The following is a 26,793-nucleotide window of genomic DNA, read 5'->3' as shown; positions in this document are numbered from 1 at the left end:
AGTTACAGTAGACACCAGACATATATCTCTATACAGAGTTACAGTAGACATTAGACATATATCTCTATACAGAGTTACAGTAGACATCAGACATATATCTCTATACAGAGTTACAGTAGACATCAGACATATATCTCTTTACAGAGTTACAGTAGACACCAGACATATATCTCTATACAGAGTTACAGTAGACATAAGACATATATCTCTATACAGAGTTACAGTAGACATCAGACATTTATCTCTATACAGAGTTACAGTAGACATCAGACATATATCTCTATACAGAGTTACAGTAGACACCAGACATATATCTCTATACAGAGTTACAGTAGACATCAGACATATATCTCTATACAGAGTTACAGTAGACACCAGACATATATCTCTATACAGAGTTACAGTAGACACCAGACATATATCTCTATACAGAGTTACAGTAGACATCAGACATATATCTCTATACAGAGTTACAGTAGACATCAGACATATATCTCTATACAGAGTTACAGTAGACACCAGACATATATCTCTATACAGAGTTACAGTAGACATCAGACATATATCTATACAGAGTTACAGTAGACACCAGACATATATCTCTATACAGAGTTACAGTAGACACCAGACATATATCTCTATACAGAGTTACAGTAGACACCAGACATATATCTCTATACAGAGCTACAGTAGACACCAGACATATATCTCTATACAGAGTTACAGTAGACACCAGACATATATCTCTATACAGAGTTACAGTAGACACCAGACATATATCTCTATACAGAGTTACAGTAGACACCAGACATATATCTCTATACAGAGTTACAGTAGACACCAGACATATATCTCTATACAGAGTTACAGTAGACACCAGACATATATCTCTATACATAGTTACAGTAGACACCAGACATATATCTGTATACAGAGTTACAGTAGACACCAGACATATATATCTATACAGAATTACAGTAGACATCAGACATATATCTCTATACAGAGTTACAGTAGACACCAGACATATATCTCTATACAGAGTTACAGTAGAAATCAGGCATATATCTGTATACAGAGTTACAGTAGACACCAGACATATATATCTATACAGAATTACAGTAGACACCAGACATATATATCTATACAGAATTACAGTAGACACCAGACATATATCTCTATACAGAGTTACAGTAGAAATCAGGCATATATCTGTATACAGAGTTACAGTAGACACCAGACATATATATCTATACAGAATTACAGTAGACATCAGACATATATCTCTATACAGAGTTACAGTAGATATCAGACATATATCTCTATACAGAGTTACAGTAGACATCAGACATATATCTCTATACAGAGTTACAGTAGACATCAGACATATATCTCTATACAGAGTTACAGGAGACACCAGACATATATCTCTATACAGAGTTACAGTAGACATCAGACATTTATCTCTATACAGAGTTACAGCAGACATCAGACATATATCTCTATACAGAGTTACAGTAGACATCAGACATATATCTCTATACAGAGTTACAGTAGACATCAGACATTTATCTCTATACAGAGTTACAGTAGACATCAGACAAATATCTCTATACAGAGTTACAATAGACATCAGACATATATCTCTATACAGAGTTACAGTAGACATCAGACATATATCTCTATACAGAGTTACAGTAGACATCAGACATTTATCTCTATACAGAGTTACAGCAGACATCAGACATATATCTCAATACAGAGTTACAGTAGACACCAGACATATATCTCTATACAGAGTTACAGTAGACACCAGACATCTATCTCTATACAGAGTTACAGTAGACATCAGACAAATATCTCTATACAGAGTTACAGTAGACATCAGACATATATCTCTATACAGAGTTACAGTATACATCAGACATATATCTCTATACATAGTTACAGTAGACACCCGACATAAATCTCTATACAGAGTTACAGCAGACATCAGACATATATCTCTATACAGAGTTACAGTAGAGAAAAGACATATCTCTATACAGAGTTACAGTAGACACCAGACATATATCTCTATACAGAGTTACAGTAGACATCAGACATTTATCTCTATACAGAGTTACAGCAGACATCAGACATATATCTCAATACAGAGTTACAGTAGACACCAGACATATATCTCTATACAGAGTTACAGTAGACACCAGACATCTATCTCTATACAGAGTTACAGTAGACATCAGACAAATATCTCTATACAGAGTTACAGTAGACATCAGACATATATCTCTATACAGAGTTACAGTAGACACCCGACATAAATCTCTATACAGAGTTACAGCAGACATCAGACATATATCTCTATACAGAGTTACAGTAGAGAAAAGACATATCTTTATACAGAGTTACAGTAGACACCAGACATATATCTCTATACAGAGTTACAGTAGACACCAGACATATATCTCTATACAGAGTTACATTAAACATCAGACATATATCTCTATACAGAGTTACAGTAGACATCAGACATATATCTCTATACCGAGTTACAGTAGACACCAGATGTATATCTCTATACAGAGTTACAGTAGACATCAGACATATATCTCTATACAGAGTTATAGTTGACACCAGACATATATCTCTGTATAGAGTTACAGTAGACATCAGACGTATATTTCTATACAGAGTTACAATACACCCACACCTATATGCATATATACCCGTACATTGTTAATGATCATCAATATAGCAGATGATGTTGAATTTCAAACACGAATACATGCACAAAAATAGTCATGTTATAATATACCATTATGTTTGTTTTGATAGATATTTTTCGTACAATTACCAATTATTTGCCGTAGATGCTATCGGATTCTTCTATAGATTTACTTTATAGTAAGATGTTGCATCGAATAATTCTAAGTTACACATGTACAAATGACCAAACCTGAACAATAGCCAAGCTGTTATGCTCACAACTGTCTCTAGCACAGGTTAGGAGCATTTGTTTGACCGGAATTTACTTTATATACGTATAAATGCAAATGACGGCAGTGAATAATATTACACAAACATAACATTTAGGGAGGCATTTCATTCAATGAAAATTGTCCTATATCATACTTTTAAGACACCTGATCAATGTAAGTAGGACGTTTTTAGGTCAAAGTTTTTAACTGATGAGTTTGTGGCCTCTATCTAAGCAGGTTTTACCCTAAACTTTACAGTTTTAGTTTTTTCCTTACAGCAGTCATCTTTCCATGTCTATAATTCTTTAAATTGCCTAATAGGAGCATTTTTATGTTTGAATCCCATATTTGTGAGATACCATTCACGACCGCCATTTGCGTTTCAAGATCAAAATAAAAACAGTGTTGATACATATCGATCTGGTCAAATCAATGCTAATCAATCCTATTTTGTGCATTTAGACACTTGTGAGCAAGACGACATGTTTATGCAATATATGCGATACAAATGAACTAATTATGTCCCCTGAAACACGCATTTTTCGTATGGTTTGTTAAAATTTACAAACAGTTCAACAAATTAAATGTCAACAGCAAGTCTCACGTTTTGCCATGATACATACTAAAGGTCCATCAAATTATTTCTATTGAATTGTATCATAGTAGGACTTTATAGGCTTGTAAATCATCACTGTTTTGACTGGATTTGCTGTTTAGTTGACCCTTAAGTTATACGGTATATCTCCATACACTCCGTTACAAGAAGGGAAGTAAATCTGATACACCTATACAATAATGTCTGTTGGTCTAGTAATGCCCAGTAAATATCATACATTAGTGGTAACTATAGTTCTATAGAGATGTCAAGCTTAATCATTAGTGTCGAGTTGTTTATTATAGTCTTGATATATGTATATTTACAAACCTAAGGTGTTGTGGGTTATAAATGAGCAGTCTCTGTGGTTTGTCCCTTGAACTCGACCTGTCAGGATTGGCGTTTGTTACCACATACCCTATTTACTGTCCACTTACTACATACCCTATTTACTGTCCACTTCCTACATACCCTATTTACTGTCCACTTACTACATACCCTATTTACTGTCCACTTACTACATACCCTATTTACTGTCCACTTACTACATACCCTATTTACTGTCCACTTACTACATACCCTATTTACTGTCAACTTACTACATACCTTATTTACTGTCCACTTACTACATACCCTATTTACTGTCCACTTACTACATACCCTATTTACTGTCCACTTACTACATACCCTATTTACTGTCCACTTACTACATACCCTATTTACTGTCTACTTACTACATACCCTATTTACTGTCCACTTACTACATACCCTATTTACTGTCCACTTACTACATACCCTATTTACTGTCCACAGCACGCGAGTGTCTCCTGGCCCGGCCCTGATGACCATTGTGCCCAGAGCTGTATTCTATGGTGCTGTTGTTGTGTAGGGAACACAAGCTGGCCACCAAAACGAAAATGTTTCCCGGACAAGACGTGTTGTGAATACTTCTGTCCTTGTTGGCGAGTGAGCATCTGTTGTCCGTGTGTGGAATGTTCCGAACGGTATTCATATAAAATTTGCTGTGCTGGGCTTTGGAAACTCATTCAAAAGGAGTTTTGTATATTTTTTGTGGATTTTCCAGACGAAGAGGACGAAGATAAGAAAGAAGGGATTAGACAATCAATATGTTGTCGTGACGTCATAGCATTGTTGCCGTGACGTCATTAAATTTTTGAGAGCACATTAATATGTCATACCCTAGAGGTTGACAGAGAAAACACGAGAGGGAGGCAACAGAGAAATATTGAACAGGTTTAAACATGAGACAAATCTGTGAATGAAGTGAGAATAACCAAACCATTTAAAATTAAAAATGGATCTTCTCAGATGTTTAGCTAATTGATACACAAGGGAACATTTCTGATCATTTGACAGTGTAATGAACTTAAAGAAAAGTTGTGTTTTATAACTAAAACCTGTAGTGTTGTTGAAAAGCGAGGTGTTGTCTTCTTATTAATGAGAAGTGTGGTGTTGTCATAAATCATTGAAAACTGTGGTGTTATATTTTGAAACTGAAAAATGTATTGCTGTTTTTTATAGCTAGAAAAGTTTTGTGTTGTCTTTGATAATTGAAAAAAAGGTTATATTTAGTAACTGAAAAGTGCAGTGTTTTATATTTGTATTTGTATTTGTATATATGGAGATTTGGTGTTCTTTTTTCTATAATAGAGGGGATGTGCTCTGTTCTGTGAAAGTAGGTGTGATATTTAAGTAAGAATAAAACTGTTTAATCCAAAACTAAAGAAGAGTAGGTGGAAAATTTGATAATCAAACAGAGAGAACTAACACAATCACATAACTATTTAAAAACCACCAGAAAAAATTTCCACAGGAGTGAACGAAACCGCAAGATACATTAAGACACAGAAAAATCACAATGCGTAGATATTGATCATAGATGATGAGGAAGTTATCTCACCATAAGGAAAGGGAAAATCCAGGTATTGTACACATGTAAATTGAAAACGTTACGCTAATCATACATGTATCTTAGGATAGAACATTATGTTAAATTTGCATTCTATTAATATATATATATATCAATTACTAAAAGAAATAAACAACCAATCAATACATTTGTTACATTTTATTTCGGTGTCATGATATCCATTTACATGAAATTGATAATGAATACAATATTCTATGAATACAGAATCATTTCTATACGATGTCAACCTGATTACGACATATGAAATATTATGAACGCTACAAGATTATAATATGTTAACCTCTTGTTAAAAACATGTAAACCTATTATCGCTACGAATGTTTATGGCGTTGTTTTTATGAGATGTTCTGTATGAGACAAAATTCGGATTTCTATCTCTGTTCCCGAACTTAGTAAGTTCAATCTACAGTGTAATGAACGCATGACAAACTGATTAAAATTTGTATGCATACATATATTATAATTTGCTCGGTTTTCAGATAGTGTCATTGTAGTAGAACCTACAATATTATATTTTGTATATACACTGATATACACACAATGAATTTAACTACATGTTATGTCAAATGACACCATATGGATTTCGTCATCTCTCGTTAAAACCTTATATCACTTCAATGGCATTTATGTTAACATAACTCAATTTATCTAGGTGTAAGCTAGTGTCATGCATACGAGATGTCTTCAATATATACACAGGATGTAAGTTCATGAATATGTACATTTTCAATTTCAACTAATTATATGGCGAAAAAAAGGATTGCGCACTAATCAAATCTTTTACATGCCATCGCCTTTACATTCGCGCTGCGATGTCACTACATGTATATAAACCTAGTAAAATCAGCTCAAAGGACTAAGTGAGATAAATGTAAACAAACGATGCAAGTCACGCCATATGCCACATTTTATCACCTTTAGAGAGTAGAATCAAATGATCTTTTGAAAAAAAAAAAACAACGACATTATCACTCACTGTCCGCAAGTTGAGGCTTTGCTGATTGTCGCGATGTGCAGTATTATGTAAGTATGCCTGTCATATCAAACAATATACATATAGGCATTTTCACCAAGCTGACATTACATACATTTATCACGAGAAAGATACAGCACCATGCATGCATTCGGGTTCTAATTAAACACAATATACATACATGTAATAGCCTATTGATTTCCCCGTCTTTTTAATGGCGACCACATAGCTCAGTTCTCAAATCCAACGGTCAAAATATCCGCAGCATGACGTTATTAACAAATATTCCAAGTGTGTTAAACAACAGTTTTAGACAAAAAAATTGCAAACGAAGAAGTTTAATGTGATCCAGGTTAAAATCGCTTTTACGTTAGCTGAATCTCATTCCCATAGACTTTATTTTAAAGTCTCCTTTTCAGAAGAAATAAACAATTATGAAAGTCTTTAAAAGACCTGAAAATATTCTATGATAAATGATGCTATTCACCGAGATGAATTCGATACATGGGGATTAGTTATGATTCATGTTTTACAAACACATTGTTAATATATCACAAAATATGTTTTTGCATATTTAAAACATATCGACAAGAAGATAACCATAAGACTAGGCATAAGCTGTCGGCCATTATTTACATCCCGGTTACAGTCAGATCTGAAGTGTCCAACACAAGCAGCATACTGCATCACGTGAGCTACATAATGTTGTTCCTGGACTCCATGGAGGAGATGTGCCATTGGGCCACGGGCATATATCCCGACATCCTCTCCGGAGTGAGTTTCGTAAGCCAAGGGGACCCCACTCTCAGGTAAATAGTCTTTAGCAGCTGTGATACATTAAATATATTTAGTGTTAATAAATGAATTAAAACATGGAAGTAAAATTAAAATTATTAAAATAAAAAAAAAAAAATCATCGTTTTGAAAACAACAAATGAATTAGAATAGGAGAAGAGCTCGTGTTAAATTTTACTGGTTTATTTAGATACAATAACTATTTAAAGCTTAATTAGCATGAATAACTAAAAGCTAAATAAAATTTTTAATATAAAGTACATTTAGCGATGTATTGTTCTATCTTTATTAGAAGCTTAACTGAAATCGCAACTCATATTTTAGGTACAATACAGCACTTATATCATATATTGGCTTATTTATCTACATCAAATATATATAGCAAATGTCTCCAGAATAGCCGATTTACAGAATAAGATCATAATAATACCTATTTAAATAATGACAATATACGGCTTAATCCCGATTATTTTCCTTATTTAAGTGCAACAGTATTATTTACAAAATGACGATTACTTTCCTAATGTCACTATATTCGAACTGGGATATCTGAAAATGGTGACATGACATGTCGTGAAAAACACTGGACAAGAGTTTATCTAGGGATAACACACTCAGGAATCAAGAAAACTGTTAGACAATGGCTAGTCACCTGTGTCGACTCCGGTCAGATTGACTCGTGTTCCGTTGAGGACTCGAGATGGCCCGTTACCATAGTTTAGCACGGTGTATGGGAGATTGTCAAGTGGAGGCTCGTCAGACTGTGGTTCAGAGATACCTATAAAATATAAACCGAAAAATATCTATACTGAAAATGAATCATACCCAACATTTGATAGGAACCAACTTATCTAAGTTCGTTACAATCCAATTAAAACTTTCCCAGCATATATCAGGGGGTATTCCATTGGGAAAGGTTATCGGCTCAGGTACACAAACCAAGAATATGTCCATAACTGTTACATTGGAAGCTATGTTTATTTTCTTTTGGAAACTTGAACTAGAATATATCGAATATCAAGTTCTTTTGAAATTAGCTATGAATAAATTACTATGAAGCCATTCCACCCCTATATATTCTCAATACTATTGGTAATTTAAAGCCGCATGTTGTATTCAATTGTGTCTCGTTTGTACAATGATACAAAGTAAATATGACGGAGAAAGGTATCCCTCTGTGTTTAGACAATTAGAGAGAAGATCAGTGGAGATAGAATTTCGTCTCTGTTACATATTTTCTTACCTTAAAAGACAGTTCAGCTCCGTGTGTAGGTCACTAGAGAGAAACTTACCGAAAATAGGATTCCCTTTCCGTGTGTAGGTCACTAGAGGGAAACTTACCGAAAATAGGATTCCCTCTCCGTTTCTAGGTCACTAGAGAGACACTTACCAAAAATAGGATTCCCTCTCCGTGTGTAGGTCACTAGAGGGAAACTAACCGAAAATAGGATTCCCTCTCCGTTTCTAGGTCACTAGAGGGAAACTTACCGAAATTAGGATTCCCTCTCCGTGTCTAGGTAACTAGAAAGAAACTAATCAATAGCAAAGGATTCCCTCTCCGTGTGTAGGTCACTAGAGGGAAACTTACCAAAAAAAGGATTCCTTCTCCGTGTGTAGGTCACTAGAGGGAAACTTACCGAAAATAGGATTCCCTCTCCGTGTGTAGGTCACTAGAGGGAAACTTACCGAAAATAGGATTCCCTCTCCGTGTCTAGGTAACTAGAAAGAAACTAATCAATAGCAAAGGATTCCCTCTCCGTGTGTAGGTCACTAGAGGGAAACTTACCAAAAAAAGGATTCCCTTTCCGTGTGTAGGTCACTAGAGGGAAACTTACCGAAAATAGGATTCCCTCTCCGTGTGTAGGTCACTAGAGGGAACTTACCGAAAATATGATTCCCTCTCCGTGTGTAGGTCACTAGAGGGAACTTACCAAAAAAGGATTCCCTCTCCGTGTGTAGGTCACTAGAGGGAAACTTACCGAAAATAGGATTCCCTCTCCGTGTGTAGGTCACTAGAGGGAAACTTACCGAAAATAGGATTCCCTCTCCGTGTGTAGGGAACTAGAGGGAAACTTACCGAAAATAGGATTCCCTCTCCGTTTCTAGGTCACTAGAGGGAAACTTACCGAAAATAGGATTCCCTCTCCGTGTGTAGGTCACTAGAGGGAAACTTACCGAAAATAGGATTCCCTCTCTGTGTGTAGGTCACTAGAGGGAAACTTACCGAAAATAGGATTCCCTCTCTGTGTGTAGGTCACTAGAGAGACACTAACCGAAAATAGGATTCCCTCTCCGTGTGTAGGTCACTAGAGAGAAACTTACCGAAAATAGGATTCCCTCTCCGTTTCTAGGTCACCAGAGAGAAACTTACCGAAAATAGGATTCCCTCTCCGTGTGTAGGTCACTAGAGGGAAACTTACCGAAAATAGGATTCCCTCTCCGTGTGTAGGTCACTAGAGAGAAACTTACCGAAAATAGGATTCCCTCTCCGTGTATAGCCCCCAATGTTAAACACATGAGAGTGATCGGCGGTGAAAATGATGAGAGTATCCTCCTCTGACGTCATATCGGCAGCCTTTTTGACCGCCGCCTCTAAGGCCAACGTCTCCTCTAGGGCGTAATGAGCTAAGATATCATGATGGGCGTGGTCTATACGGGCACCTGTACACAAATCATGATTTAAAGAAATAAATCATATCACGGTATCATTTGTTGATAATGGATTTGTACAAAAGATATGTAGTTATCATAACGTGTTAGTAATGTTTTTTAATTAATTAATTTATTTACTTATTTATTGTTTAATATGACGATTCTAGTTGTGGGAATATTGCGTCTTGGATAGAGAGGGTGATATACGAAAATGATAAACGTCCTCTGTAGCAGTAAGTTTTGTTCTGCTTTGTTTTTGGTTATGTTTGTTATTATCATAATCAATATCAAGTTATATATATACAGAATGACGTTATTTCTATTTCCGTGATGGGTGTAAAATTACATCACTTATCTTTGCGTAATCACCCATTAGAGAAGTAATATTTGCGTACCTTTATAATCAGGAATATTTGTTCGTGTATATCGCATTTACAAAATGGCATCATTGCTTTTTGCGTACAAATATCAGATGATACTATAAATTGCATATACAAAATGTATACCATACTATATTAAATACGTACCTTCTACCATCATAAAGTACCCTTTATCGTTCTTCTTCAGTATGTTAATTGCTTTCTCCGTTAGTTCTGCCAGGGTTGGTTCACCGGCTGGGGAGGGGTCACGATCTAGTACGTACTGCATGTGGCTCGATCCAAACAATCCTAAAATAAACTGTATAGTCTTAAGAACGCATATAAAAACTGACGTTGAAGCCTAGACTGTATCTACAGCTCCACATTGTATATATCTGCATTACATCCTAAATTGGTGTATTTGTGAAGAAAGAGTGTATTTGGCGTTATTTTACATCTAATATTGCAAATTATTGAAAACGGGGATATCGCACCTCCCTATATATATTTCGACATTTCCCTCTACCTTTAGTTTCCCCAGTCAGCTACTAGGTAGTAACACTTTAGGCCTTTAATATCAACGTCACATAGTTTGATTCACGTTTAGCTCCAATTTATCTAACTCAATCTGAAATCGTGTTTGTCTTCTGTACAAATCTTGTACAATTTGTCGTTTCTTATGGCCCAAATGACCGAGATAATGCTTCAAATAAATTAGGACAGCGATATGCATCCCACTTGATATAGTTCTTAGTGCTTGGAGACATTGATGTGCTGCAGTACAGCAAACTCTGGCATTACCTAGTACGTAGTCTACCTCCTCGGGGTTGATGTTATCAAATTGACCCTTGTTCCATACATAGTCATGTTTATGTCCCTTGGTCCGCTGAATATCTTTCCATATCTGAATAAAATACTATCATTGTTACATTTACACACATTGGCGACTAATACAGCGAGTTACCATCGACAACTGCTAACTAAAGACGGATCCACGAGTATTCTTATACCAAAAATATTGCCTGTTATTGGCTATGCAGTTTTGATATTCAATCATTTCGCTCTACCAAAAAACAATTACAATGGGGAGGAAATGATGCTACGGACGGGAAAAAGTTGTCATCATACATTAATTATAACATCCAACATCTCCATAAAAACCGCCCTGATATGCTCCACTGCATTTGTACTGCAGAACTTTGAATGGCATGGTCTCAAGTGACTGCTTCTTTACTGATGATATTCTAACCTTGTAAAGTATTTCTTTAGCTGACTGAATACTACAGTTAGGGGTCTATACATTGCATTGGCCATTAGTGCAAGATTCACAAAATATTCATTACAATATGCAACTATATAGAAGTAGCACCATGCTCAAATTGATCATGCGCACTGCCATTATGTTTTAACATCTTGGTTAATAGACCTGGGTAACTGATATTTATGAAATTCCTGTTGATAAACATAAATATATATTTTATGATGATAATGCTCTACTACACTTTTACCTGTGCGACATCTTGGTCACTACGCACTCATCTGTACGAGATCAAAACCTTCTTCACTCTCAGCTGTACGAGTTTAAAACCCTATTCACTCTCGGTTGCTTGAAATTACGCGATCATGCGTATATCATGTTGTAAACGTGTCCGTTTCATCCTCCCTGTATGAGATCGCGGCCTCTATATCGTCACCTTTATGAGATCGTATGCACTACAACCTCACTGTATACCCCCTACGACTTCATCTGTATGAGATCCTATTCAAGACACCCGCAAATGTATGAGATCATATCCACTACACCCTCACCTGTATGAGGTCCTATTCACTGCATCCTCACCTGTATGAGATCCTATTCACTACATCATCACCTGTATGAGATCCTATTCACTACACCCTCACCTGTATGAGATCCTATCCACTACACCCTCACATGTATGAGGTCCTATCCACTACAACCTCACCTGTATGAGGTCCTATCCACTACACCCTCACCTGTATGAGATCATATCCACTACACCCTCACCTGTATGAGGTCCTATCCACTACACCCTCACCTGTATGAGGTCCTATTCACGACACCCTCACCTGTATGAGGTCCTATTCACGACACCCTCACCTGTATGAGGTCATATCCACTACACCCTCACCTGTATGAGATCATATCCACTACACCCTAACCTGTATGAGGTCCTATTCACGACACCCTCACCTGTATGAGGGCCTATTCACGACACCCTCACCTGTATGAGGTCATATCCACTACACCCTCACCTATATGAGGTCCTATTCACGACACCCACACCTGTATGAGGTCCTATCCACTACACCCTCACCTGTATTAGATCCTATCCACTACACCCTCACCTGTATGAGATCCTTTCCACTACATCATCACCTGTATGATATCATATCCACTACACCCTCACCTGTATGAGATCCTATCCACTACACCCTCACCTGTATGAGGTCCTATCCACTACACCCTCACCTGTATGAGATCCTATTCACTACATCCTCACATGTATGAGATCCTATCCACTACACCCTCACCTGAATGAGATCCTATTCACTACACCCTCACCTGTATGAGATCCTATTCACTACACCCTCACCTGTATAAGGTCCTATCAACTACACCCTCACCTGTATGAGGTCATATCCACTACACCCTCACCTGTATGAGATCATATCCACTACACCCTAACCTGTATGAGGTCCTATTCACGACACCCTCACCTGTATGAGGTCATATCCACTACACCCTCACCTATATGAGGTCCTATTCACGACACCCACACCTGTATGAGGTCCTATCCACTACACCCTCACCTGTATGAGATCCTATCCACTACACCCTCACCTGTATGAGGTCCTATTCACGACACCCTCACCTGTATGAGGTCCTATTCACGAAACCCTCACATGTATGAGATCGTGTCCACTACACCCTCACCTGTATGAGATCATATCCACGACACCCTCACCTGTATGAGGTCCTATCCACAACACCCTCACCTGTATGAGATCGTGTCCACTACACCCTCACCTGTATGAGATCATATCCACGACACCCTCACCTGTATGAGGTCCTATCCACAACACCCTCACCTGTATGAGATCGTGTCCACTACACCCTCACCTGTATGAGGTCATATCCACTACACCCTCACCTGTATGAGATCGTGTCCATCCTGACGATGCCGCTTGTCGATGGTGTTAGTTTCTGGATCTACTGTAGTATTGGGTAGGAACGACCGGCGTCCTCCTCCAAACACAACCTAAACATAAGTTTGTAAGATTACATTACGTAGCTCAGATCAATGAATGTACTGTATACACAGTACCTGTTGATTTGGTAGGTTTTATACATGTATCTTACAAACTGAAATTTTTGGTATCAAATATCTATCTTGTCAAAATTCCGAACAATAAAACTTGTAAATACGATAAAAAAGCAAATAGTTATTGATGTTTTGATGGTTGAAAGAGTATTTTCTGTTCTAATCAAATTGTCTCTATCATCATAATAATACTTCATATGTTCACTTTCATATTTATTTATTTATTTATTTATTTATTTATTCATTAATAAATTTAACTGTTACATTATATATATATATTTTTAAATATGCATTATAGTAAACAATATAACATGAGGCATTTGCAGAAATTGTCTTCTGAAACTTACTGTATGTATTTAAGAAGAAAAAAATCACTTGAAAACTTTGCAAGTTATTAAAATGCCTTATTCAATATTGTATTTGTTGTACAGATCTAGAGGACTTTACTAAAGAATTTAAAATTACCGCGTTTCGCAGAATATAGGGAATTTATTGTCCTATGTTTTTCGCGTGCGATAATAGCGCGTGAAAGGTGTGCTAGGCTGGGCAGCCAATCAGAGGCTGAGTTCGTGTAAGATAGTCACGAAAGGGTATGTATACAGGCGCTCGAGCGAAATGTATAGTAGTGTAGTGATTCTAGCCGCGGACTTCTAGGTCGTGACAAACTTTCATTCAATATTGTTGTATATATTGTTACGGAAGAGTAATATAGTTTCGTAGTTTTGTAGGTGTTTTGTATTATAATACCAGGCATTTTGTTCTCAAGAATAGGTTAAAAATCCCAGCATTTGTTAAGAAACCTGAAGCTTTAGAGCTGGTGCACCTCCTTTCTCCGTTAAAAAAACGGCTTTAAGGTTGGGTGGCTCGCTTGGTTTTTCATATTGTATTATTAGTAAATAGAGTGCGTGAGGGAGTTAAGAATTTACCGATGGTTTGTATACATGAAATTGTGTTGTATATATTTGGAATGTTTTGATTGATTAAACGCCGGCTCTATCGTCCGCTCGGCTCAAATGCATATAGTGGTTGTGTTGTTCTTGAATAGGGTATGCAGGAGAATATAGAGGACCAATGTTTCAGTCGATGAATTGATATGGAAAAAATGCATGGAGCACGTGTCTTTTGGTAGTTTTTATCCAGAGTACTAAATAATAGCTTTGTATCGAAAATAGATTTAGAGTTTTAAAAAAATGTGCTTTGACGTCTGACAAATAGAAAAACACACATGTAAATGTAAATGATATTTCATTTTTAGGAAGTAGTTTCCGGCCTTCATTGGTCTTGTTAATAACCTTGGTCAAGGTCGCAAACGTAACTGACTGAATATCTAGGGGCACTATCTACATGTCAATCGAAGGTTAAACTACAATGTATATGCGTATCAACTTACATGACAAATGTAATTGCGTGAAAACACGGAAACAGATCCCATTCCAAGTGTTCTGGTTCTCACGTTGCGTAAGAGTGCAGTATACAGGACAGTTTGTCTCCAAAAAGGCATTGCTTTTTATATTCATCTATACCGTAAATTTTATACTTACATGTACATGCTACCGTCGTTACGGTCCCCGATGAATTATCAACGCTAGCAACAAACGTTTTACACAAACTTAAAAGGGAATTCCTTCGTTTGAATAAAGTCTGGCTCGTCAAAATTAAACTTCCTGGCAAATATGCATTTTTCCTAAGTAGTAAAAGTTATAATCTTTACTTTAATATGGCAATTTTACTTCTCAAGATAAATTAAAGTTTTTCAAGTATTAAGTTCTGAAAATTATTAATTCGACCGACAATATTTGTAAATACTACGCCTTTTCCCTGTACATTTCGGCGTTAATCATTACACATAAGCACTAACACTCATATATAATCATCGTTCGGACATATATTTCATCAATAGAAATTGTGCATGTTTCCGAATGAAGAAATATTCCTTTAAGTTTATATGCAGTTTCATAGTTAAATTACCTATGTTTTGTCAAGGACATTCGTACATTTATCATATTTATATATAGTAATAATACAATAATGCAAAGTGTATTACTTATAGTATAGGCAAATTAGTGTATTATAGCGATGCAATCGTGTAGAGCAAAAAAAAAAAACGGTTTCGACACAGTGATGCCCGTTGGGACTTTCTGCAGCCAATCAGCGATAAGGCTAATATTAGCATATGCAGCTGACCTTGAAGTATCTTCCCGCAAAATATTAGCCTTATCACTGATCGGCCACAGAAATGCCTATATTGGCACCATCTTAAGGAATTGGTAGTAGATCTATGTTATATCTACACATTTAGATATATAAATCTGTCACTCGTGTATACGATAACAGTCACATACATTGATGTCGTTGTTGTCATATATCAGCTGATAGGCAATATCTTTACAGTCCCCGGGGATACCAGCCGTCTGGTAGTCCCCCTCCCAATCCCGGTTTGGGGTATGAGCATAAGCAGAGGCGGGCGTGGCGTGGGTGACACGGGCTGATGTCACTACTCCCGTAGACCGACCTGTACAATTAGAAAATAGTTTAAAATCGAAATAAGTACATTGATTTTAAATCTGTGATGTCTGCTCTTTATCTTCATTGAGTTAAGAAAAGAAAGAGAAAAAAGGGATACCAGCATGTAATCAAACTCAAAATCAATGATAAGAGAGCAAAACAAGAACAAAAGTAGATTGACATCATTGTAAATATTCAATTTGATTGAATAGGATTTTAATAAAGATTTATTCCGATCACATTCTTATACAATGATGTTATGTTCACTTTGAGCATAGTGCACCAAATTTCACGTATGACAAAAGATAGGAAGTCTTTCAGTAAATTAAAAATGTATACATAGGTGGGCGTTAGTGCACTGTGATCACGCGAATGAATCATATCTTAACAGCTATTTGGAGTATAGCACAATAAAATTAAGGGAGTCTTTGGAATATTGCCATTTTAGTCAAAACTCTAATTTGAACATAACACACATCATTTGTGACAAATCACGCCAATGTGTCGGCAGTTAACTCCACGTGTACGCTGCTGACAAAATGGCGTGATTTGTGTATATATGAAGTGGTAGATAGCTGGACCGCTCGCGCGTACGTCTGGCAAGAGTTAAGGACAGGGAGAGAGGATAAGATAATCAGATGATCAGAGGACCAGAGGATCAGTGATGTAGACAGGTGTGTTCAGAAAACCATACATGGAAGGTGTTATATAAGGTCAAGACTACGTCCCGTCGGACTTGGTTAACCAAATTCGACATTACAGGCACACTGGACATATATACAATAATCTATACCCTATATATGTAGAGGACACATACCTTTTTACCTGGGTATCAGATTTTAATTACATTGTTCTTTGTATGATTCCTTTATTGTTCTCTATATGACTTCTTTAATAAATAGTTTAGGCATGTGGACTCTTTTCACGTATGTATTAATGAGTAAGAAGTCATAAATCATATATCAAACAAAATACCAGATTCCGATACATATTTCATTCAGATCTTTAATATACACACTAATACTGTTGTTACTTACCGTCAGCTATAAAATGGTCCAGAATGCACGTCATCTTCATGTTCTCGGCTTTAGAGGCGACACAATCGGAGATAGCTACCGGATCTCGGGTTCCAACAAGGTACCAGTTTGTCTTCTCACCACACATCAGGGCACTGGCTGTGGCGGCGGAGTCCGGCACCATCTTATCAGAGCCGTATACCTGTCCATCAGTTAGGGAGACGTTTTGTTACAATCAACAATTACAGCCCTTTATATGAAACGGCCATTCAAGGTAGTTTGTAAAAAGATGGCCAAAATTTCAGCAACCTATAGATTCATGAAATATATTCACTTCAATGGAATTCATCTTCACAATTTCAAATAAACAAATCATATTATCCAGTTAAAACAATCATTGATAAGCTGAGGAAAGTGTCTAATGGTTGCAAAAACAAAACAAAAACTGCTATGCCGTCACAATCGCTTATCATACACATTATCAAAACATAATACAGAACTTTGTTTAGTTTAGTTTAGTTTAGTTTATTTCCGAATGTAGCGCAACATATAGGAATTACATAATACATAAACGTACATTACAATTCATTTGTACAAGATGGCGGAGAACACAACCGATATAATTATAATTCATACCATTACACACATGTATATAACACACTCTCTAAAGCAAGCAAAATAACGAAACTTGACAAATACTATCTAACGCAATATTCAGTTATTGAGTAGAGATATTCTTTTGGACGAAGCATGCATTAGATATTTACTGAAATTTCTTAAAGTTTTAACATTTTTACTTGCATATAATTCAGTTAACTTGAATACAGAAGGGCGGCGATACAAATACGGCTTGATGTACACACTTCTCAACTCTGAATAAACTGGACATAATAATATAAAATGAGTTTCATCTTCAACTTCCCTTCTATTACATAATACACACAGTCTTTGGGCTCTGGGAATACCTTGGTATCTACCAGTTTCAACACTTAAATCGTGTGCTTGTATCCTATACTTAGTAAGTACATTTCTAAATTTAAAAGACTTCGTGAGATACAACTGCAATTCAAATCGATCTACAATATGCTGATACAAAATACATTTAGAAGAATTTTCGAAATTGTTTCTCAACTCTTGGATAAAAATATCATGCACCCGTTGTGTGTATAACAGCAAAAAATGTTTTTCATTAGGAACACACTTGGACAACCAGACGTCATAGAATCCGAAACTACTAAGCTCATGCTTTACATGATACATGAGATTCATTTTACATCTTGGCTTTGTTACGTTAAGCTCTACAAGTTCATTATAACATGATTTTAAAACACAATTATCCGTATTCAGAAGTTTAATCCAATATTTTAGAACAGAAATCTTGCGACTAATTTGTAAAGGGAAACGCCCAAGCTCAGAGTAGACCATGGAAGAATTGGCGGTCTTTTTTATACCAAGTATATTTTTTAAGAACAGTAAGTGTACTTTCTCTAACTGTGGTGCCGGACAAAATCCCCAAACTTCACATCCATAGTTCAGTAAACATGAGATATTCACAGTTTAACATGAATCTTTTCATTTTCCTATTTAACAAGAAGTAAGCTTTTCTGCCTTGCATAGCAAAGTTATTCAAAGCAACAGTAAATTTACCATTATAATTAAAAGTCAGACCAAGGTAACAAAATTGATCTACCAACTCAATTGGCATACCATTGTATGTCCATCGTTCAATAGGATAAATTCTTTTACTTTTCCTGAACACAACTATTTTAGTTTTATCCAGGTTTACCTCTAAATCCCATCGTGAAGAATACGAATGCAAAAAGTCTAGCATGTTTTGAAGGTCTTGTATATTTTCTGAAAACAGGACAGTATGATTTCAAATATCAATTTTAATTGCACACAAATCACTTCGGCCATCTTGAGATAAAGGTTACACATATAGAATATATATATATATATATCGAGTGTCACTATTCATTTTACATACCTTGAAATGACTATGCATGGTACATATGATATGTAAACAGAGAGCATTCTTCCCCCGCATTCCTGCCCTGTAAATTAACTTTTTTTGGTGTCTGATATCACAGATCGTTAACATAAATATATGTACCTATATATATATATTGGGACATGCTGTGCGTTTAACGCTTGACATAGATCACATTACCTTAGACAGGGCTACGTATGGGAATTTCTCGAACTCGAGAACAGTCTCTTCCCCAGGGTTACCCATCTTTTGACCTTTGAGTATCCTTGAAGCTGTCACGGTTGAGAGCCCGAGTCCATCACCAATAAACAGTATGATATTCTTTGCAACCTTGTTGATTTGCTTCAATTTCAGAGCTTCTTCCAGACTGTCTCTTGCCATTTGATTCCAATTTGTGTTTCCTGCTGAATAAAACACATCAAATACCATGTTTAAATCACTCACCATATGGCAGTTTTATGGATTAATGAGCAATATGTAGTTTGATGTATTTTGAATAGTGCAAAATAATGCTCTAGTTATGTTAATGATTGAATTACCAACAGTCAAAATAGGTTTTTCTCTTTTAATGAATGAATATTTTCACTCTCATCTCAGTAATTATCTAGTTCTTAAAAAAGTTAGACAGGCATTTGTGAAGCCTAACTCAACATTGATACAGGGATTAAGGGCCATCCAAACCAAAGGTAGCTACGTGTTATCTACCCACAATAGTCCAGAGGCAACATAAGTTAAAAGTATGTAAGTAACAAAGTCTCCAAGACTACGAATATATCTTATCCTGTTTTGCATTATATCATGAAAATATGGCGATTTGTTAACGTAAAGATATAAGAGTTACTTTGTAGTGTATTAGGCAGGATGTTTGTAAATAGACGATCCTAACAAATAAAATGGCTACCAGTCATATCAATGGTGAACAAAAAGGACAATTTACGATTCTATATAAACAAAGCAATCACGTCTGTGATTAGAAGATGATGTATAAAATCTGAAAGAGGCTGTTTAAAGTCATAGGGCCTAGATAATCATGTATAAAATACAATAGTGTATACGTCCAATTTTCTGGGAAACGACTCACAACTGTCTATTGATATTTTCAAGCAGTCATAATTACTATTTTTCATAGATGCAGCATCTTTAAATCATAAAAATGTGACATATTTGTACATACATTTTTTATGTACAACAAAAGTCGTTCTTACATTGTGTCTTTATAAATATATTTGTGTATTTTCATTTGATCAAATATTAATAGATATATCTGTTAACTTAGTTTAACCTTTAACAGATATTTTAGTCAAAAGTAACAATTGTTAATTAGGGAAGAATTGTGGAATAAGCCCTGACTAGCCTATATTAGGATAGAAAATTATGCAACTCTGTGCAAATTACTGTAATAATCGTAACGTTTCATTAATAAAACAATTTTTGTTTAATATCTTTGTAATTGATGTTAATTTTCAGTATGGGATTATCTGTTTGAATGAATTCTGTTAAAAGGAATTTAGTTTCTGAGTGGTTTATGAATCGGCTGCATGAAACCATCATTGTATTTTACATATACTGTATATGTACTAACACCCATTCAGTACACATAGCTCCAGTAATCCGTATGTTAAAAATGTACGCTATCAAGGGGGAGTCTTGACAGATTTACAATATCCCTGTTTAAGAATCATATCAATTTAACAATATCGGAAAGAGAGAAAGGCAATAAAGAGTAAACTTTAAATATCAAACATCAGCATTTTATGACAATTTCTGATCGTGATGCAATTCCATCACGGTATTTAAAGCCACATGCTCCCAAATAACCTAAAACTCTCGTTATACACATATATCAAAAGCAATCACATGCTCATTCACGCTCTCCTACAATGTAACAATAAAATGACCGCTTGATTGGGGGAATCATTGTGACATCAGTATATAAAAATTACTCGCCGCATTTATTGTTATCGCGAGATTTGTCAAGGAGCCGAGAACGAGGCTACATCAACGCACACTACAAATAAACTACACACATGGCCGTTGATTCACTATCGAGTAAGCGTGAACTTGTCTATTGATGCTTTCATTTGATCATATTAGCAAAATATTCCCGTAATAACTGATCAACATAAACAAACATACCACCAAATACTTATTATAAAATATAGCAATATCAATACAACAAAACATCGATAAAAATCAGATTGGTGAAGTTGACAATGTACGAGGAACAAGGAAAAGGCTAAGCAATTTAATAGACGCCCGACAAAATGGGAAATCAATCTCTTTTCTTCTCTCGCTAAGTTCCAACGAATCAATTCTTCTTCTTAGGAAATCATGAGGTTTTGCCGATTCCAGACCCTTTTACGTTTCTTTACGAATCTGTCTGCGTTTTGGCAGGCACATGCTTTCGGAGTTCCGCCATTGTTATTGTTGACTGATAACCCGACTGTTGCACTGTAGTACTTATTGGATAGAAATTGGTCCGTCGGACTCAGATATTATTTTTAGAAATTTCATAAATATATATGTTATTCCAGTTTTTGATTCGAGATAATTTGGTGTGTATATATTAAGTCTGAAATCTGTAAAGAGGTCAAAATTAAACATTCATGAATATTTGTTAGGGAGTGTGTTGCTTTAATATCAATTTAATATCAAAATTGGGTTACAAACTATATTATAAAATCTCAATACATATATATCGAAAAAAAAACATATAGTTGCCTGAAAGGTAGTGCTTAAACTACCTAATTTAGCAAATCGAATGATATTTTACAAGCCTATAAATTACTTCTCATATGCAATTGAAGAGAAGTAGCAATACATTATTAGTATGTGTTATGGCTAGCCATGGGTCTTTGTTGTGGGCATGTAATGTATTGAACTATTGATAAACTTCTGCATAACATGCAAAGCAATGCACGTTTCAGGAGAACAAAGTGCAGAAGGCTCATGCGGATCACATATAATGCACAAAATAACCATGCGCTTATGCATTTGTTTGACTGGATTTGACACTATTGATAACATAAGGATTAGTATTGTTTTGACAATAAAATCCAAAAGTCGGTTGTGAATAATAACACACAAATATCACATATATGGAGGTTATTCGATTAATACAGATGTTCCTATTATAATACTATTAAAGGTCAAAATTCAGTGCATACATTTGAACATTTTAAGAGGAATGTTTTCGAAAGAAATAGTTTAACTGTGTTTTTGGTTGTTTTTTTTTTAAAGAAATTTCCGTGCTTTACTTCAAACTACCTTTGCTTTTTCCTCATAAATAATCGTGTTGCCATGTCCTAAATTATATTGATATGCCTGTGTAATATCACTTGATTTGATCCTTAACTTTGAAAAGTTATAGGGCTACAGCAGTTTCAGTCCTTTATTTCTTTTACGCATTATGTAGTTATATCAATAATTTGCTACATTTTGTACATACCTTAGATCCTATAAAAAATATTTACACTGAACAGAACGCTGTATATAAACTTTACGTATGGAAAAGGGTATTATTCAAATGCTCCTGCTTTTATGACGTCGCATGTTCCTATGACGTCGCCGACGTAAACATTGCAGCATTGTAGCTAATTGCTTAATCTGAGCTGTGCCGTTTGGTTACACAGCAAATCACTTCATGCTCTAATTGCCAGGTGTATAAAATGACACCTTGATCTCTCATGCCTGACATCGTCTGTTTTTCTACCCACGGGTAAATTCATGTACATGTATGCGGCAAGAATAAATGCTGCATTGTATTGAGGAATTCTTACGTGGGCGCTGTACACTGCATTTTTGACTCAGCCTAGTTTCTGTGTTCTTTGAAGCAGACGACAGATTTGTTAATAACACAATGTAGTTTTATCTAATTGTTTAATTATCTAACTGTTCGCTTATGCCGCTCAGAAAATCTAACCCTATATTTAGAATCTTACACGCACGAATATCTCAACGAATATATTATGCTATAGAAAGGAGACGTCAACAAATTAAGATTATATCATGACGTCAAAATTCAAACATAGAAAGAATATTGCACTTGCCCTACACCTTATGTGCCCGTTTTAACCCGTTTATCGGTAACCGTGCTGATAGACTATGTTCGCGCAATAGTGCTTTCTTTCAAACCTGTCTGATTGCAAACATATATCGGGAACAGAAGTTAATTCATACCCAGAAAAAGACGTAATAAAGCACGGATGTGACCGCCGTCACAATATTTCGTAGTTGGTAACTACGGCAGCCGTGGTTGCTACGTAAAGACACATGTATTGTTAATAAAATTAAAAGAAACAACTCAATACATTTGTTTAATACATTTTACGTTTTCAATTAATTGATATATTCTCAATCCACACTTTCCGTCTCGGATTAGCTACTGTTGTCAAGCACAGCGGGTATTGACACAGATTCAGTAGTGACGTGGTCGAATGTTCTATACAAATTGTACGCTTCAGCCATTTGTTGTTAGCTTACTTCGTGGAAAAGTTAAATTTTCCCTCATTTCTGCAATCTTCAGTTTAGGTTTTGACAAAATACTCACTCGGCATTAGCTTTTTGTACAGAGATCATCGGTAAAAGGAGAAAACGCTTAAAATTGCGTTGACCAGTCCTTTGAAAATGGCGCCGTCTAGTTGACGTTCCGTTAAAAGTCACAAAAAAGACGTTGTGATTATGTTACCAATTTGCGCGCTCATCACTCCGCCGAGCCTTTTTTCACTGCTTTTAATGCTAATTTTAACGCAGTCAGAGTTTACTAAGCTGAAGAAAGTAGAGACGTAAATATATAATATATAAACGATTTTCGCCCATGTAATCTGGCACACCAAGGTTAATTCGTTAATTACTGTTTTAGCAACAACGGATTGCTTGTAACTAAAACATTCAAGACCAGTCTTTCAAGAATACGCTTAATTTTAGTTCCAGGATTGGATTCTGCGCGAAATCATTAACAAATCAGTCATGGTCTTCACTATGTATTCACATAAGTATAATTTTATGAAACAATGATATAAAATATGTGTACGTCCATAACGGTGAAAAATGCCCAGATAAAGTCGGACCTATGTGATCTTCATTTATCAATTTTCCTTACCATTTTCTCCTCGATTTTCGAACATATGTTTATCAAACACGCGCGCATATATTGAGTTTAACTTAAATAACGCTGGACGGATTTGAGAGTAAATAAAAGGTACACACAGACATTTTCTTGTACAGGTGCTCTGCATTAGGTGTTAGTGTTCAAGCCTTCACTCTAACATCTATTTAACAATAAGTGCATTGAAATACCTGTTTCTTTATATGTTTGAATGGCAAAGTATGCTAATTTAGCTGTAAGAGCAGTGTACCTATTTAATCCTTCAACCCCCAGAATAGGACACCAACAGGACAAACGCCTATATAGTTGGTGAGACGAAACCCATCAATAGATTGAGTGATGTAATCCTGTAACTTCCAACATCATCAATTTCAGTTGTTGAGTTACAATACAGTCCGGGGATTCAAAGTAAGTCGTAACGAATAAGAGTCCTGTGAAGAAACATGAACATAAGAAATATAAAGGTTCGAAGCACTTAAGAGAAGCGTGTACTGTCACACCTTGCGGACCACCTCACAAACGAGATATTGTATAGGTTATAAAAACTTCATAACGTTTCCATTATAATTGATTATATGTACACTTACTATTAGGGACTCCGTGTGTCAAAGCTAGTATGACCAAGAAGAGATATGTAATCCTTAAACTTGTCATCCTTGTAAGTTACACTGTCGATGTCTCCAACCAGTCGTGATGTTTTTACCTGTGTAGATAGACCGGCAATGTGATGTTTAACAGATAGATCGGCTATATGATGTTCCTGCTCTTTAATAAACTATGTCACTCGGTCACTCTAGTTTGAATGTGTCTCAGGTAACGACATGCATGATCAAACTCACTCTAATGCCTTAAATACGGGTTTGACAAGGCGTGCAGTTTATCAAGTAAACACTTCTGCTACACGTGTAAGATAAAGCGTTAGTCTGGTTCCTCTGATTAAATTCTTACGTTGATTTTACATTACGGATCTGTACAATATTTCAAACAAATTGTACTAATATTTTATTGAGAAGCTGACAAGATCATGTTTCGTGACTTGCACAGCCATCTTTAAATAGAAAAAAATATTTGTTTGCTTTCCCTACTTACTCTCACCTCTAACAGGCGCGGATCCAAGATTTTCGAGAGAGAAAAAAAAAGGGGGGGGGGGGGGGGGGGGGGGGTCCAGTAATTAAGTGATAATGCGAGCGCCAAAGGTGGGATTGTAAACAGCAAAATAGTGTATACATTTTATTTGAAAGCAATGATACTATAACTCGAGGTACACCTAATGTCTGTGTGTACCTTTTATTTACTCAACAGTCTTACATCTGTTGACGGCGTGACGTCTTACCTTAACTTTATTTTCACATGTTGTGTATGGAAATATTTTTTTGGATTACACAATACCAATAGTAATCGTCCGCACACTGAGACCACAACGGAATCACAATGGGAGCATATCGAACGTGACAATTCTTCTAAAGAAGTCGGCGATGATTACCAGATAGGGACCTTAACAACAGACAGAGTTTGACTTCACAAATACGGAAGTATATATATCATGGACAATAATTATACATATTTTTTTCATGATGACAGTCCAGCGTGAATTTCTAAGTTTTACACAAACGGGAATGACGTGTATGTGGAGGGATATGTAATCCACGAGATAAAGATACCTCTACAAGAACTTTCCCAGTAGGGAGTATTGATTGAGTAGGTATATATATTATATAATGTAGTTTCCTAGTAGGGATTATGCTTTTAACTAACACACAGAAATATAGTTTTCCAGTCGGAGAAATTAAACAAATAACTCGGATATTAGGGTTTCTCAGTAGAAGGAATTTGAACAATTAGCTCAGATTTTGGGGTTTCTCAGAAGAACAGATTTGAACGAGTAACTCGGATTTTGGGGTTTCTGAGTAGAAAGAATTTGAACGAGTAAATCAGATATTGGGGTTTCTTACAAGAAAGATTTTAAACAAGTGGTATATGCCATACCAGTGACAGTATATATATACTGCTCATTACAGAAATGTCTTAGATAACACCAAAGTTGTAGAAATATATCTAATTAGCACCAAAATTAAATATAACCAATAACAGCACCCTGAAATGATCGCTTTAAGACCGGAATTACATACCAAATATAGAGGCCTGGCATGGCATAATGTCTTCGGGATACAATCAATGATCTCTTAACAACAAATCTAAAGAGAATTGGCAAATGATAATATTAGTCACGACAACTGTTTCGGCCGAGATGTAACATACTTAATATACATGTATCACACCATTCAAATGTTAAATATATCCCTTCTGAACCGTTCGTACGAAACTCATAATCATTTAGAATTTAGAGTAGATGTGTTCATGTATTTGAAAACAAATCTAAGGATGGTCATATTAATAACCGGATCTAAGTCAGATACTTGGGAAAAAAACCAAAAAAAAACATGGATTTTAGGTATTTTTTTTCTTCTCGGAAGTGAATGGAGGCAAAGGTTTATCTTACTCCAGACTTATCCGAGTTCTCTCCC

At 35.8% G+C, this 26,793-nt stretch overlaps 1 protein-coding gene across 1 annotated transcript; it reads right to left on the bottom strand.

The window, feature by feature from the left end:
• Positions 1–5,650: 5,650 nt before the first annotated feature.
• LOC117335221 (alkaline phosphatase-like) lies at positions 5,651–24,971 on the bottom strand. Its single transcript, XM_033895209.1, has 10 exons — positions 24,856–24,971; positions 19,342–19,565; positions 17,193–17,373; positions 15,993–16,162; positions 13,480–13,587; positions 11,108–11,210; positions 10,475–10,615; positions 9,765–9,956; positions 7,948–8,073; positions 5,651–7,327 (listed from the first exon to the last, which is right to left on the bottom strand). Exons 1-10 carry the CDS (start codon positions 24,920–24,922, stop codon positions 7,044–7,046), a joined length of 1,596 nt encoding a protein of 531 aa, XP_033751100.1. The 5' UTR covers positions 24,923–24,971; the 3' UTR covers positions 5,651–7,043.
• Positions 24,972–26,793: the final 1,822 nt, after the last annotated feature.

The sequence above is a fragment of the Pecten maximus genome, chromosome 9, assembly GCF_902652985.1.
Source record: "Pecten maximus chromosome 9, xPecMax1.1, whole genome shotgun sequence".
In the NCBI taxonomy this organism is placed as follows: Eukaryota; Metazoa; Mollusca; class Bivalvia; order Pectinida; family Pectinidae; genus Pecten; species Pecten maximus.
This window is presented reverse-complemented; position numbering and strand designations above follow the sequence as displayed.

Excerpts from the sequence above, each read along its gene's own strand:
- LOC117335221 (XM_033895209.1), bottom strand. The coding sequence starts at position 24,922 with ATGACAAGTTTAAGGATTACATATCTCTTCTTGGTCATACTAGCTTTG. Across the intron at positions 10,616-11,107 it reads GGAGGTAGACTACGTACTAG|GATTGTTTGGATCGAGCCAC; the intron begins GTAATGCCAGAG and ends AGTTTATTTTAG. Across the intron at positions 7,328-7,947 it reads TCTGACCGGAGTCGACACAG|CTGCTAAAGACTATTTACCT; the intron begins GTGACTAGCCAT and ends AATGTATCACAG.